The 15834-nt window shown below is 50.1% G+C and overlaps 1 protein-coding gene across 6 annotated transcripts in view; it reads left to right on the top strand.

Annotated features, from left to right (window-relative positions):
- Window positions 1-15834, top strand: part of CDK5RAP2 (CDK5 regulatory subunit associated protein 2) — a 170294-nt gene that overhangs the window by 140141 nt on the left and 14319 nt on the right. For all 6 annotated transcript variants that reach the window (XM_042913941.1, XM_042913937.1, XM_042913940.1 and 3 more), the window contains 7 exons: window positions 144-319; window positions 4545-4664; window positions 8723-8839; window positions 10489-10678; window positions 11500-11621; window positions 12700-12936; window positions 15663-15740. In XM_042913941.1, coding sequence (XP_042769875.1) covers window positions 144-319; window positions 4545-4664; window positions 8723-8839; window positions 10489-10678; window positions 11500-11621; window positions 12700-12936; window positions 15663-15740 — 1040 coding nt within the window. The remainder of the gene's footprint in view (window positions 1-143; window positions 320-4544; window positions 4665-8722; window positions 8840-10488; window positions 10679-11499; window positions 11622-12699; window positions 12937-15662; window positions 15741-15834) is intronic.

Genomic DNA, 15834 nt, shown 5'->3' with positions numbered 1-15834 from the left:
AAGCAAAAGGGCTCCAAAACAAAGTTGTAAATATGGGGAAATGACAAGGGACCAAGTGATCTTAAGTGTTTGTTCCCAAGTCATGGTCCTGGCTTGGAATCTTAGTGTGGGAAACGATTTCTCTTTCAATCCCTATGGTCAAGGATTGAGGAAGACAATTTAACCTACCAATACATCCTGCCTGAGTCTCCTGAGCCTTCTGCCTCTCACGCGTTGTCCGACTGTGAGATGTCTGAGAAGTCCTCCGGCCTCTCCCGAGACCAGAAGCAAGACAGTGAGACCGGGAGGACCTCGGTAATGGCAAACCATTTTTCTCAAGGTAAGCTGAGCTTTGCTAAGCACTTCAGATGCGGCCAAGGTTTCCTGGTTTAAACAGTAATATGCCGTCTTGCCTGAGTAAGCAGAGCGTAGTGACATTCGAATATTTGTCTGATGAAAGGAGATCCTGGCAGGGCCAAAGCTGGTCATTCAGACTATCATTTATCACCAGGGAAAGCTGCGGTTGTTGAAAGTGTTGGTGATTGGGGAAGAGTCATTTTTATTTCTTAATGATGACTTATTACGTGATTTGCCATTTCCTCGTGCTTCTGACAGTGGCAGAAAACAGGCTGGAAAGCAGAGGTTATGTGTCTGTTCCAAGTGTGGTTAATTTCCTGGTGTTCCTTTCAGACGCTTTCCGAGGCACTGTCGCTTTGAAGACTCTTGCTTTGAATCGTACAGATTCCCCAGAGCACCTAACGCCCCCCCCCCCCGCCCCCACCACCCACCATTTGAACATTTTGTACTTCTGTCAATCTGCAGTATTTCCCTTTAGTGTGTGACCCTTCATCCTTCGGCTCAGTCCCTTGTCCTGCCTCTGACTGTGACCCATGGGCTCAGTCGGTAGAATCAGTCTCCCAAGCCTCCATCTACCCGAGCTCCCTTTTACCTCTTCTGCATTTACAGTCTTCATTACCTCCTGTTGGATGTTAGGGAGGGATTCATGTTTATAAGTCAATGTATTTCAGAAGTTCGAGGGATAATATAGGTGAGGGATTGGCAAATTTTTCCTGGCAAAGGCCAGATAGTAAATATTTTGGGCTTTGGGGAGCATATGGTCTTTGTTGTAGTTACTCAATCCTGTTGTTGTAGCAGAAAGCAGCCATAGACAAAACGTAAATGAGCGAGTGTGGCTGTGTTCCAATAAAACTTTATTTACCAAAACAGGTGGTAGGTGGGTTCGACCTAGGAGCTGTGGTTTTCTGGCCCTTGGTATACATTCTGGACCTCAGCTGACATCCTCTGGTCTCTCCTTTCTTCCAGTGGTTGTTTGCAAGACACCCAGAGTGGACCCAGAGCACGAATCAGACACTGGCACCTCCATTCTAAAAGCCTTTTGCTGACACCTGATCACATAGAACGTGGTTTTCGAAAATCAAAATCTTTTTTAGCAACAGAGCTCCACCCTCCTTTTTTTCAGATGAAACTTTACATGGAGGCCAAACATGTGAAAGGGCTACAGGTAGAGCCTTTATCCTCCCTGGTGGCTTCTGAGGCTTCTCTAGGATACACCGAGCCCAGAGGAGCACAGTCTGAAAACATACCTGGAGCATGGAATATACACGTGTGATATAACTGAGGTGTTACCTGGGTTCTTCTAGTAGCCAGTTACCTAGATTTGCCTTCTTTGGATCTCTGGCTGTATCCCTGTGTGACTTCTGTGAGTTTTGTGTACTAGGTCTCTCTCGGTTATTTCTGGCTCTTTGATCTGCCTTCTGCTGATTTGGGTCAGACGTATGAGTTGTTTCCTTGTCCTTATTTGCACTTCCTTCTGTACTGTATCAACCTGGCATGGAGCTCAGTCCCTTTCCAAGAACCCCCGAATCGACTCCTACAAGGCCTTTGTGGGAGAAACATACTTGATTGAGGGCTTGAGGAATTATAAGGCAGTGGGGGGTTATAGCGCAGCAGGCCAGATCATTTAATGGGAATGTTTGAGATCTCTGTTCTTTCAAACCCATCTAATATGGTGCTGGGTACCTCTCTCTGCTATCTCTCGCCTGCCCCTCTTTTTTCCTACCCTCCCACATGTCTGCACCCCCCCCCCCCCCCCCCCAGCCAACCTTGGTTTATTTCCAATATAGAACCGTTTAGGCATCTCCTTTACGTCTCATTATTCTGGGCACCCCTGACCTTGGGCTTATCATGCCCTCCCGGTGAATTTACCAAGCACTTTCCTGAATGGGGACAGTGTTCTCTGGAGCCCTCCTAATACACTTCACTTTTAGCTTTTTTGGTTTGCTTCTCTTCTGACTTTTGGTCTCTGCATCTGTTTTTCCTTTTGTCGTGTTTTTATTCTAAGTAGAGAGATAATTTAAGGATTTTTCCTTTTTTCACTTGACATTATATCATAAGCTTTCTGACATGTTGTTACATAACATCATTTTTAGTGGCTTTAGAATATAGTCCGTTGAATGGCTGAACTGCAGTTTTCCTTATGTTCCCCCGTTGCTGAACATTTCAGTCCTTTCTAAAATTCCACAATTACGAACACTGCTGCAAGGGAGTATCTTTGAACACGAAGCTTTCTTTCTCCTTATTTTGGGGCATTTTCTTCTCCTCGATTCTGTGAAGTGGAACTCCGAGGCCAAAGATGCACACGCGGGTTTTAGCGGTTACTTCTTGCAGGATTTTTGGCTTTAAAGAGTTCGCGTTCGTCAGAAGGATATTTATTAGTTGTGAGAGGGACAGCTGTTTTTCTCCCGTTTCGTAAAGATGAGTGTCGTGTTTCCCCCTCTCGGTTAGGGCTGCATAATTAATAAGTGGTGTCCAGTTCCACTGGGGATGTTTCCTTAAGCCCTAGCGATGCTTCCAGCCCCTGGCCAGACTCAGCGGGAGGTGACGCGGGCCGATGGCTGCCGAGCGCTGTTACCCCAGAAGCCGGCAGTGGGTGATGCAGATCTAAACCCGCGCGGAGGACTGCGGTCGAAATAGATAAGTTCCCGCCTCACTCCATCCTGACTGGCCGCTGGCAGATTTGCGAGGCAGCCAGGCAGGGACGGGAGGTGCCGCCAGGACCTGGCTGCAGACGGGTTCCCCCGGCTGCGGGCTGTGGCGAGGGCCTCGCACGTTCCACCAGATGACTGGCCGCACTTCCGGCATTAATCGAGATAGCTGAAGGCCCGGGAATTAAGTCACCTCATAAACATTCAGATTCATGGCAGAATTACTATTTAATTAGGAAAAGATCTGTAACATGGTGCTACTTTTAAATGAAAGTCATTTTGGAGGAATTAAAACTGGGTCATAACATTAGTCTAATGTTTTAAAACAAACATTACTAAGACACACTGAGTGTACCCTAATTGATGAATTAAAGACATTAGTTTTGCCTTTGGATACCTAATGTGGTTAGGCTTTAGATCCTGATTCTAGAGTGTACCTCGAGATTGCAACTGTGTCTCCTCCTTTCTTTGTTCAAGTGAGATGTGGCAGAGGCTAGAAAAATAGGACATGCTCAGTTTAGAACATTTGAGAAATTTAAATTTTTACATCTTATTAAATGTTATATTGAGATACAGTGTGGAAGTTTTGAGAAACCTGAAATCTAACACCCAAAGGCAACTGCTGTCAATATTTAGGTATCTTTTCTTTTTTGTGTGTTTATGTGTCTTTTCTGCCTGTAAACTTTTAAATAGAGTTATAATTGTGCTGGATAATCCATTTTGTATCTGTGTTTTTCTGCGATATTACATGGTCCTCGTGATAGAATTTCAGTAGCTGTGTCATATTGCGTCACGGTGGATGTAACACAGCTTACTTAATAATCTGAGTTATTTTCAGTTTTAAGTGCTCCGTATAGTGCTGAAGATTAACATTTTCATGCATTCTGGCACATGGTTGTCAGCATGTCTGGTGATCTCTTTGAATAGATTCCTAGAAGTAGACTTATTTGGGGAAAGACATTGGAAAAGAACCCTTCTACGGCTAATGATAAAAATAGTTCCCCAAAGTCACGCACATTTATATTCACACGAACAGGATGTGCCCTTGAGAGTACCCTTCTTACAACTTTCACTAGCACCGGGATTATCATTTTGCTTTGTGTTTAAGTCTTAAATTAGTAAGTGGCAAATGGATAAATATATTCCTTCCGGAGAATTAGTCTCAAAAATATCTGGATTCATTATGAAGGTAGTTTAATCAACTCTCAGGCAATTCAGGCAGACTTGAAAGTGATCTGTTAGTTTCACCATAAGGAAGATTTTAAATTAATATTTGATATTTAGAAGAATAAAGGGCTGCATTACAGCTAGCATTAAAATTGTATGGAATATAATTTTTCCATGTGCTGTAAAGCCCCCTCCTTGTGGAGGGCTGCAGAGAATCATTACAGAGCTGTGTCTGTGGGCTGTGGTCACCATGCCTGGGAAAAAATCGCCAGTTACTGACTGACTCAACACATCCCGCACGATTTAGAATTTCAAGATCGTGGCATAATCCGTAAATTATTCCATTTGTTGGGGGCTTCAGACTTTAAATTAAAAATACTCTCCTTCCCGTAGACTTAGTAATGGAACATATACAAGAAATTCGAAGCTTGAGGAGACGTTTAGAAGAATCAATCAAAACAAACGAGAAACTTCGGGGACAACTGGAAAGGCAAGGGTGTGAATTTGATCAAGGTAAGGGAGGACCTTGTCGCCAGCCTGCCTGTGCTTCATCCGGGAAGGGACTCCGGTTATGTTTGCCTGGATAAGCTTTCCCCATGTTGGGGAGAACTCACCCCGGTGGCCAGAGAGATTTCCGCTCAAATCCTGACCTCACCGCTCACCTCCACGGTGACCTCACTTAACGTTGCGGAAATACCGTAACGTGTTAGTTACAGTACTGTGTTCATGACATGGGGACGATAATCCCCGTTTTATCCTGGTGCGATGAGGATTGAGTGAGCTAACTTCAGCAGGGTGCCCGCACGGTCCCTGGCACGGAGTGACTTCCCAGGCACTGAACGAGTCTGCCGGCCCCTGCGCCCTGGATTGTGCTTGGCTCCTCATGTGACGTCGGTGGCTGTAGAGAAACAGATAGGGGGTTTTAAAATAAAACAGAGCGGCGTTTCGTCTTTTTGTCAGTAATGGATTTTAAAAAGTATTAGCGTGTAGGCAGTTTGGTGAGCGTCTCACACGCCCGTTCCCAGGTCGCCATTATTCCTGCATAAACACAGTTAGATCTGAATGGAATATTCTTCCATGCGGAACTTAAAAATGGGTTTTTCCGTAGGGAAGACATTCACATGGTACAGAACTTAGTACCTCCGTTCTGTGCCCATCCATCCTCTTCTGGCTCCTCTCCTCCCACCTCTGGTAGGTGTCTTCCACATCCTTACAGTGGTTTTTCAGTGCAAATGCAAATATATCTTCTTACTCTTTCCCTCGCCCAAAAGGTAGAATACTTTATGCCTGTCCCTGTTTTCCTTGAACAGAATATTTTTGGACATCTTTCCTTGTTGCTCCAAAGAGATTGTTTTCGTACCTGAAGAATGTGCCTTGGGAGCAGCTTTGTGCCCTGGGAAAGAGCCCGAGTTTGCTTGGGAGATGGACTGAGCTGAGTGTGGACCCCGGCTCTTCCGTGTATCAGCTGGGGGGCTTTTGGGCAAGCCACCCCACCTCTCCCGGCTTTCATTATTGTACAAAACAGAGTCATCGTGAGATTTCGATAAGGCAGTGCTCTGAATAGGGCGTTGCTCTGTGTCTCACTCAAGACGTGGTTGTTTTCTTTGCCATTATCATGTTATTTCACTATTTTATTTTGTACAACGTTATTAGTTGGACATTGCAAAGCTCGGCAACAAGTGGGGACGCAAACGTTTTTAGAGATTAAATCACGGCGTTCTAGAAAGATGAACTCCGTAGAAGCACTTGAGTCCTTGGACCCCTGGTCTGTCGTAGCCATCAGCCTGGAAGGATCTTTCCAGAGTACTGTATGTGCTGCGGTGTGCGAGATAAACAGAGTGGACCCACCCACGCCTCCCTCTCCCTCCCTCCCCCACTCTCCACACCACCCCCCATCCTGCTCCCTCCCTGTCTCTCACCCCCAGAGAAATTGATTAACCTGAGTTATTAGTCCTATCAAACCCTGGGAAGAAATACATGCCTGGACCCTTCACATTCACTCTTGGTAATGCCTGAATTAGATTCATTCTGTTTTACATTTTTCCTGGCAAATCCAATTATAGAATTATTTGGGGGCTCACATGGCCACCAGCTATAACGGAGCTGGCAGTTGCTCTGGAGAGTAATTCACTCTGATGGGAAGGTTTACAAAAAAGGCATTCATAAAGTATTTACGCTGGTGGCTGGTGGAAAGACGCGCTGTTCTCACCTTGTCTTCACAATCTCTGAAAAGACAAAGAAAGAAAAGTGGCTCCGCCTCCCCCCTGCTGTGAGTAGTTCATCTTGGGAGCGGCTTTGAGAAAGGCCTGGCTCCTTGTGATTGGAGGTGGAATATTGTTAAAACTGTCATCTCACGTGGTAGCTTGTCACCAGTTACGGGAAGCTGGTAGTGACGCCTTCAGAGGAAAGACTGGCCTCTTACCTCAGCACTGGACCCCGCTGGCTCGGGCTCTGTCAGGAGCCCTTCTCTGGCCTGAGTCTCCCTTTGAGAAGCGACCACGCTAGCTGTGGTCAGAGCAGACTTCTTCTGCAGAATGTTTCCTGTTCATCCAGATGGCTGTTTGGTCCTGTTTTGGGCTCTAGCCTATCATCAGTTATGATATTAATACAGACGGTAATAGCAGTAATAATACCAACATTGATCATTTTTATTGGGCTCGTGGAGACTTGGGGAAGTTGTGTGACGTACCTGAGGTCATACAGCCATTAAGAAGCCAGAGCCATGATTCAAACCCAGGTGTCTCTGAAAAGACGGCAGAGTTCATAGGGGAGAGACATACGTGAATGAAAAAACGACGTGACATTATGATTTGTGAGTCATTAACCCGAGGAAAGGGAGTGCTGTCGTGCAGAAAGACTGTGGAACATTGGCTTCTGGGAAGCCTGATGTCATAGCTTCCTTACGGGGAGTTTGAACGTTACAGGGAATCCTTTGTGGACCAGGATGCTTTCAGCTGCGGAGAGCAGAATATGAGGAAAAACCGGTGTGGACAATGGGGGTTTCTGTTGTCTTCCATAACAAGAAATGCGGATGCAGGCAGTTCCAAGGCAGGTTTAATGACTCCGTGAAATGATAGCAGGGCTTGGACTTAGTATCTGTGATGGCCGCAGTCACTATAATACCACATCCTCTCAGGACAGTGTCCAAAGCACGGGGACGAAGATGGTGGGGCTTCCCCCTGCTCTGCTCTTTTCATCCGGGTGAGAAACCTTTCCCAGAAGCCTCCAGCAGGCTTCCCATCACGTCTCGTTGACCGGAAGCGGCACCTGGCCGTGTTCTAGCTGCGCCGGGGTCTGGGAAAGCAGGCTCTGGCATGTTGGCCGTGTGGTGTAGTAAGGAAGGTGGGGGGAGGGAGGCACCTGCCTGCCTCACGCGGAAAGCCCTGTGCTCTGCAGAGGGTAGGTAGCACGTCCCCACGCTCTGGACATTACACAGGGTGCAGTGCAGAAAGCTGAGGTGGAGAGAGTGTCAGAGCAGCTGTCCGGCCAGAGGAAGGAGTGGGATTTTCGGAGAGAGACCACAGCCTGGGCAGATATTTACAGACGAGGAAACTGGTCAGAGTTTGTAAGTGACCTCAACCCCGGTCTGTCTGGCTGTGGACCCTGATCTTTGTCGTATTAAATACTCAGAGGCTGTGAGCTTGAGCTGAGAGTTGAAAGACAACTGTGATTTTGACAGGTGAAGAAGGAGCTGGGCATTCGAGGCCCAGAGAATAAAGACCTCACGACCTCACTGTATAGGGTCTGGGAGATGTGTGACCGCACGGTATGTGGGGGCACAGAAGTAGCTCAGTTTGGCGGCATCCGAGGCCACTAGAGTCCAGGGTAGAGAGGGAGCGGGCTGTGCGTGAGATTGGAGTGAAATAATGGAGGTCTGAAGTTTGGGCCTCGTGTTTGGTTTGTCTGTCTTCGCAGCAGAGGGCCGTCAGGTGTTTCTGAGCAGGGGATAACCTGAGTGGACTGCGTGCCCCCCACTGGCAGAGTAGCAGGGGGGCAAGGTCAGGGCGTAGTGAAGAAGCTTGAACTACAGGGACGGAAAAGAGTGGGCCGGCATCCGAGGCGCTGGTGAGGAAGAGCCAGCGGTCGTGATTGCCTGCTTGGGCAATGCCAGAGAGTGGTGGTTAGGATGACTCCAGGTTTGCAGCTCGGATTAGGGGTGGTGGTGACAACATCTATAGGAGCAGAAACAAGCAGAAGAGGGCAGCTTTGGGAGGTGAGGGAGGAAAGGGGAAGACTTCAGCTTTGGCTCTGGGGCCCGGGAGCTTGCCTCAGCGGAGAGGTCTACTGAAGGTGTGGACCCCAGGAGAGACATCCGTGGAGGTTAAGACCGTCACCCACTCACCTTCGTTCACCCTTAGGGCAGGTAAGAACGGGAGGGGGTGCCTTTTGCCTCCTCTTTAATAAGCTCACTCTTATTTCCCTCTGGACTCTTGTGATACCTCATCTGCTTCACTGAAGTCATTTCCATTGCATATTGTGTTTCCTCCTCGTTTAAAACTGTTTTCTAGAAAGTTCCGTGCATACTGACCTGGCAACTATCCATAAATCACTTCACATGTGTGTTTTTATAGGTTCTACGAACAGTTTGGCTTATGGATCAGAGCTGCATAATTCTCTGACATCAGAGATCTGTTTCCTGAGGAAGCAGAACCAGGCTCTCAATACAATGCTCTCCAAGGGATCCAGAGGTAGGAACTAACGGAGCCATCTGCCGGCTGGAACCCCACAGCCCTCTGTGGCGTGGGAAGAATGCATTGGAGTCTGACCAACCTAGGTTCAAATTCTGTGGCTCTGTGACTTTGCGCAGGTCCCGTAACCTCTCTGAACCTCAGTATTATTAGCTGTAAAATAAGAGTACCTCAGGGGGCAGTTGTGACGGTTATCTCTGTGAAGCCCTTAGCACAGTGTCTCTAATAAGTATACAGCCACCTCTCGTTTGCCTCAGTTTACGGTGGAAGAGAGAAAGGCTAGAAATGCATTACTCTGCCAAAATCTCATCCAGAGACTCCCTACTATCAGGGAGGTTTTCTAGTATTTCTTAGGAAGATCCTTTCTCTTAATTCTTTCTTTTTGGAGCTTAGTCCCCAAGAGCTTTCACCTACAGTATCTCTCAATACTTAAGATGTTTCTGGAAGGAGGAATTATCAGTCCTGTTTTATAGGTAAGAAACTGAGGCCTGGGGAGTTGACCGGACTGTGGTCCCTTGTCTAGAAATGGGCAGAGCTGGACGTGGGTCAGCGTCTCTACTTTCCCTAGAGGATACTGATGTGGCTGTTGTCTTAAGAGACAGAGTCCAGGCTTCTGCAGATCATTCATTCACTCAGCAAACATGTTAGGGCCTGTGTAGACCGATACAGAGATGAATGAGACCTGGTCCCCTCCCTCGAGGGACTTGTGGTCTGATGGGAGAGGCAGCCGGGCAGCCCGTGGCAGGCCAGCATGAGGATCAGGCTTGACAAGGGCAGGCTCAGGGAGCACAGCACCCAGGAGAGGCTCGGCTTCAAGAGCTCAGTCCAGAAGGCTCAGCAGGGATTAGCCAAGGTGCCTAAGATTTAGAAGAGCCAGGGCCTTTTAAGTAGAAGAAAGAGAGCAGACAGAGGCCTGGGGATTAGTGGCAGGGAGAGTATCCACCGCTCGGGACTTGTAGGAAGCTCACTGTGGCTGGAGTGTGAAGGAGGAGGGGAGCACTTGCTCAGAAATCAGCATGCCGGGGCGAAGAGTGGGACCTGAAAAGCTCGGCCCCTCTTTGGCTTTGTGACCTTGGGGAAGGAAGTCTTAATCTCTCTGTCCCTAGATTCCGAGTAGGCAGAAGAGTGCACTTGAACATGCCACTGTGCCCCCGGGGCGTGCTCTTAACTGTCCCGTCTCTGGGTCCTGGGCGTGTTTTCTCCATCAGGAGAGGTGCTCTCCTAGGCTGAGGAGCAGATGGGGCCCCAGGTTGCTTTTTGCACAGCCCTGCTGGCCTTACCGGAGGGCTTACGGACTTTCCTCACATCCGTTGCCAGAGTTTGGGACTGTTTCTTGCCTGTGTCTATAATTTATACCCACGGTTTGCTCCACGACGGCAAAGTAACTAGGTTTGCACGGCCCATTATTGTATAGAAAATTAAACAGGCCCATTTCATCCCAGTGACGTTTAATCTGCAGCCTTGATGTTGACAGATTTATCTGCCCAAAATGCATAAGATAATTGGAATGCCAAAATCATAAATGCCAGATTAAATCTCATTCTGTTTTGTATTCCTGGAGTGCTTGAGCTGAAGGGCCGTATTTGCGTAATAGGGTTGGAAAAAACAAATGGTGTCTCTTCTCAGTGGTGCTTTTTTTGTGTTTGCAGATAAACAGAAGGAGAATGAGAAATTACGCGAGTCCCTCTCCAGGAAGGCTGCGAACCTCGAGCTCCTTCGGCGAGAGTACGCCTGCTTGAAGGAGGAGAATGAGAGGCTGCAGAAGGAGATCTGCGAGCGGGACAGGCACTCCCAGCAGCTTCTCCGGGAAGTGTGCAGCACCCGCAGCGAACTGAGCAGGTAGCGGTCAGGGTCCCCCCGGGGCGCGCTGACCCCTGCCCAAGTGCCGGGGAAGGCCAGCAAACACTCAGGCACACGACGTCAGGTGGGAACAACAAAGCACAAGGAGCAGAATCGTCTGAGGGAGGAGGGTAGGGCCTGGGGGGGGCAGATGGCTGGTTTTCTCCGGGGGTCGTCAGGGTAGGCCTCTCTGAATTAAACAGCGACCTGAAGGCAGCGGAGGGGTGGGGGCCCTGGGGCAGGGTGTCCTTGGCCTGTGTGGGGCGGAGCAGGGAGGCCAGCACGCCTGGAGTGAAGGGGGACCGGAGAGGCTGGGTGCCGAGTCCCATAGGCCCTCGCAGCCGTGGGGAGGACTGGGGTTTCACTCTGAGTGACTGGGAAGCCACGGAGGGGAGTCTGCACAGAGGAGGGACGTTTGTCCGACTTAGATATGAAAGGGCTCGTACTGACCGCCCCCTTTGCAGTTTCCCCTCGCCTCTGTCTTGTCCCACGTTTCCAGTTGTCCCCCAGCAAGATCGCTCTCTTGCCATCGTGCAGTCCCGGGCCCTCCCGAGCTCTGCACCCCTGGGTGAGACGTAACCTTTAAGCTTCACTTCCTCATATGCTATCTGTGCACTGGGGACTGAGAGCACGTACGCTTTGGGTGTCGATCACGCACGTCCGGGCCGGGCCCAGGGGGCCGCTCGGGAAGGAGTGGCCGTGACTGGAATTGTCACCCACGCTTGTCAGTCTCGTCCACACTCTGGCGGCTGTGGAGTCAGAGCAAGTCCCCGTGCGTCAGAATTAACGTCCCCTCCCTGTGGCCGGGGGGGCCTCTCCAGGGTGCAGGAGGAGGCGAAGTCGAGGCAGCAGCTGCTCTCCCAGAACGACAGGCTCCTGCAGTCCCTGCGGGTGGAGCTGAAGGTGTACGCGAAGCTGGACGAGGAGCACAGGAGGCCGAGAGGTACTGGGCGCGCTGCCCGAGGCGCTTCCCGTCCTGGGGCTGCTGCGTCGGGGCTGTGGGCTGGCCGCTCTTTCCGGAATGCCGCCGTCACACCCAGGCTTGCCTCCTGGGCGGAGGGGCACGCTTCGCAGCGAGCCCCTCGGGCCCACTCTTCTTCTGCAGCAGCAAGAAACTCGGAAGGACGCAGGCTGGGGGGTCAGGCCAGCCGAGGCCTGGGTTCTCTCTGCCTTGCTCCCGGGCCGTGGGACCTTCTGCAGGTCGCCTCGCCCCTCTGGGCCTGGTTCTGCCTCCATCAAACATGTGTCCTAATGTCTGTTCTGTGGAGTTTTGAGAATTAAACGAGCTCATTTCTGAACAGCACACTATCACAGTACCTGGGACACAGTAGACACTCAAGGAATAATCTGATTACACGTTTCCTGCCAGTGCGTGTTTCTTTGGTCCATTCATTCAGCACATGATTATGGAGCACCTACCACATCGCAGGGCATTGCTGCGGGATGGTGCTTGGCCCCGGTCCTCTAGACACCAGATCAGAGGGACTTGACTGTCAGGTCTAATGTTTCAGAATCTTTTTTGAGGTGTGCTAGGGTTTTTGTTTTGTTTTGTTTTGTTTTTTAACTAATTTTCCAGATGGTTTCTCCCTATTGAAAGTTTAGCTAGAAAAGGGTCACCTCACAGCTTTCATTTTCTCCTCAAGTCACTTTTCTTATTCTTGCTGTTGTGCCTCTTTAATATACTGTGGCTCTTAAAATCAGCCCCTTTCATTCTATAATTCCAGCCCAAATAGATTTTATTACTACTAGACATAATTTCGGGGTTTGGTGTGCAATTTGCGAGGCTTTTATGGCCAGAAGCGAAAATTAATTTCCAGCTCTTATTTAGGCTGTGGAATAGCGGCAATTAAGTCTGCCAATATTTTTGTTTTTAAGTCAAGTTGTTATTTTAAATTGTACCTAGTTCTTAGGAAGGGGAGGGCGGTGGCGATGGCGGGTTTAAGACCCTGTTGCGCTCCTTTGATGGCTGACCTTTTGGAGGCAGAAGACGTTCAAGGTTTTCCCTTTGCGCTTGTTTCCAGAGCCATCAGGAGAAGGCTGGAGGGGACAGGACCCTTTCAGTGACCTACACGGTCTCCTAACAGAGATCCAAGCTCTGCGGGGACAGCTGGAAAGGAGCATCGAGACCAACAGCACGCTGCAGAGCAAGCTGGAGGGGCAGCTGGCGAAGGAGGGGAAGAAGGCTCAGGAAGGAGCCCTCACCGGGGCTCTCCAGACCCCGTGTGTCCCCGAGTGGCCCCTGCAGCTGGACAAGCACGGTACTGCCCCCGCACCTCCTAACCTCCTGAGATTGCGGCCCCTGTGCATGTCACTGGGACACGTGAGCTTCTGAATGGTGCCCTTGCCCCGTGGAGGTGTCCCTCCGCTGACTGCAGGCATGCTGGACCCCAGGAGCCAGGGGCCTGGCCACTGAGTAGTCGTCACCTTTGGCAGGGTGGTCCGATCTCCGTCCGGGGCCCTCGGTTCTCAGGGAAGTGGAGTTTGGGCTGCCAGCACTCTCTTCGCCTCTTGTCTTGTCCCCCCTCCCCCATCCATTTAGCCCTGCCCATATCGCTCCACTGAAAATCCTTTTTGGTCCCTCTTACTGCCTTTCAAAGAGAATCTAAACTTCTTACACTGGCTCTCAGTGTCTTTCAGGATCTGAAAGCATCCCGGTAGGTTTGAAAACTGATTCTGTTTTGCCATTTGCTTGTGGGTTTATTGTCTAGCCCTGCAGAAGCTGTGTAGGGTAGCAGAAAAAGGACAGGAGCGGGTCCCCATCATTCCTTTGTCCTTTGCCCAGCACAGAGCCAGGAACAAGCCAGAAAGTGGTCAGACTTAAGGCAGTTGGCCAGGCCATCCTCTTTGCTCTATGGATGGAGAGCCTGAGACCCAGAGAGGGTACTGGGCTCACCCAAAGTGACATGGCAAGTAGGGGCAGAGCTGCAGCTGGAAATCCTCTTTTAGCTCCCGAGTCCAGTGCTGTCCCTGGAGTACCGCCTGACCCGACGGAGCCTCAGGTGTCCAGGGTCATCACCCGAATACCCGCAGCGTGGGTGTGCACATCCAGTGGGACAAGGAATGTCAATATACTTTATACAAAAATATTGTATAAAAGTTTGGACTTAGTCTTTGCTGGGATTGGGAATTCTGTTTATTGCCCTTAATTAAAAAAAAAAAAAATTAAAATCTCTTAAAGAGCACCCAGTGTGCTTTAGAACTTACCGTGATTGATTTATTGATTTCTCCTTGATAAAGAATTTAAAGTTTTAACCAGAAGATGATGTGACGATATGAAAAAAAAAAGTGAAGAAAAATCCTTCGTGATTCTACAAAATGATAATATCTTGCTTTGCGTATTTCTCTTCATTTGATAATCACATGCCAGTGTGAATTTATATTGTTCACGTTGGGTTTTGTGCCATTCTACGGCCTTTCTTTGTTTTTGCCCAGTGTTACATCATGAATGATTCCCAGTCTTTCACACGGGCTTCCTAATTACTGTTTTCAGATTATCGCCAGTCACGAAACCATTACCGCGGTGATTATTAAAGTGGTCTCTGATTTGGAGCTTTAATAAACGTCGATGTTAATATGCTTTTTGCTGTTAAACAGCATTCTTAGGATAAAATCCTACTAGTGGAATCTCAAAAGACTTGGAAAGGAGCCACGTTGCCTCCTTTTGCGTGGGATGTATATCAGTAGTGGGTGTCTGTGTTTTAAACGGAGGCTTCTCCTGGCCCTACTTCGGGCTTAGCGGAGATGGGACTGAGGAGATAGGGGGGTGCTCTGGGGACCTTGGGGCAGGGAGGACGATCCAGGACCAGGGCTGCCCAGGAGGGACAGTTGGGGCAGCTGAAGGGAGGCGGCCATTGAACAGCATTTGCTGCTTCTGAAACCGGTCCGGGGTCAGCCTAGGTGTGCCTCGCGAGAGGACCCGGGAGAATGTGTTGAGAATCCACAGTGCTGTCCCAGTGCCGCAAGTGCTCCTGTGTCCTCGAGTGGGCGTTGGAATTCTTCCTTCGGCCGGGCCTTTCTTCCTTTGCAAAAGACTTCTCAGGATTGTATTTAAGCGCGCTTGTTCCAAAGTTCTGCTCTGAAGATGGCTGTTTTGGGCAGAAAGCAATCCCTCTGAGGGGCCAGCTCCTGGGCCCTGGAAATGAAGTGCGCCCTTGGAGGCGGCTGGGTGGGAAGGGGCTGGTGGGGCGTCCGAAGGCCTGGACACTAGGCACGGTCCTCACTGTGCCTCCACACTCTGGGTAGCGCTGGCTGGATCACCTGCTGTCCCTGCCCCTCGGTCGTCCCTCCTCCACCAGGTCTGAATGACGGTGCCGTCCTGCCCACGGTGCCACTGGGGGTTCAGGTGTACAAGTGCTCTCGAGATTTCACAGAGTGGCAGGCCACCTGGCCATCTAACTGACTTTGCCCCCTTATGCTGTTTCCAGCCCAGCGCTTCCCGATCTCTACTCTGGGTCCTCTTCTCTCTTGCTTGGGTGGCTCCCGCAGCCTCCAGACTCACTGCTCCAGTCCAGAACACGGCCCTCAGCTTGACCTTACCCTGCCTGATGCCCTCGAGGGGGCCCCACCGTCCTCCTTGTTCTGACCGTGCTGCCACCAGGGCCCTCCCTTGCGCCCTGGGCTCTGCCTACCCCTTGCTTGATCCTCCCCGAAGGCTTCCTGTGGCTCAGTCCCCTGTGCCTTTGCATCTGTTCATCCCTCTGCCTGCCTGCCTCCCTCTCCCTCCCCAGGGCCCACAGCCCCTGTGCTTCCCTCCCTTACCCTGACCACCTGGAAGGGAAGCTGCCTGTTCACTTGTTGGGCAGGAGGGTCCTTCCAGAGAGGAGACTGGGTGTGCTCACTCTGTGTCCCCGTGTCCTGCAGAGGGGATGCCAGGAAGATTGGAGTGAATGCTCGTGTGTGGCTGGTACTTTACTGTTTTCTCATTCAGTTCTTTCTCAAACGCCCATGACAGTCTATTTTCCTTCTCTTCTTTTGCATTTTGTAGATGCTGACAAGTGCCCCATGCCTGGAGATAATTCCTGCGACCTGTTTGACTCCCGCCTGGTGGCGCCACCACGGTCAGGTGCGGAGCTGAAGGCTGGGTAACTGTGGCACGATTGGGTTTGGCAGGAGGACTTTTTAAGTTGAACGAAAGGGGGTCCCTGGTCTAATCAAGA

Source organism: Panthera leo, chromosome D4 (assembly GCF_018350215.1).
Source record: "Panthera leo isolate Ple1 chromosome D4, P.leo_Ple1_pat1.1, whole genome shotgun sequence".
In the NCBI taxonomy this organism is placed as follows: Eukaryota; Metazoa; Chordata; class Mammalia; order Carnivora; family Felidae; genus Panthera; species Panthera leo.
The sequence above is the reverse complement of the archived record's forward strand: the minus strand, read 5'-3'. Positions and strand labels throughout refer to the sequence as shown.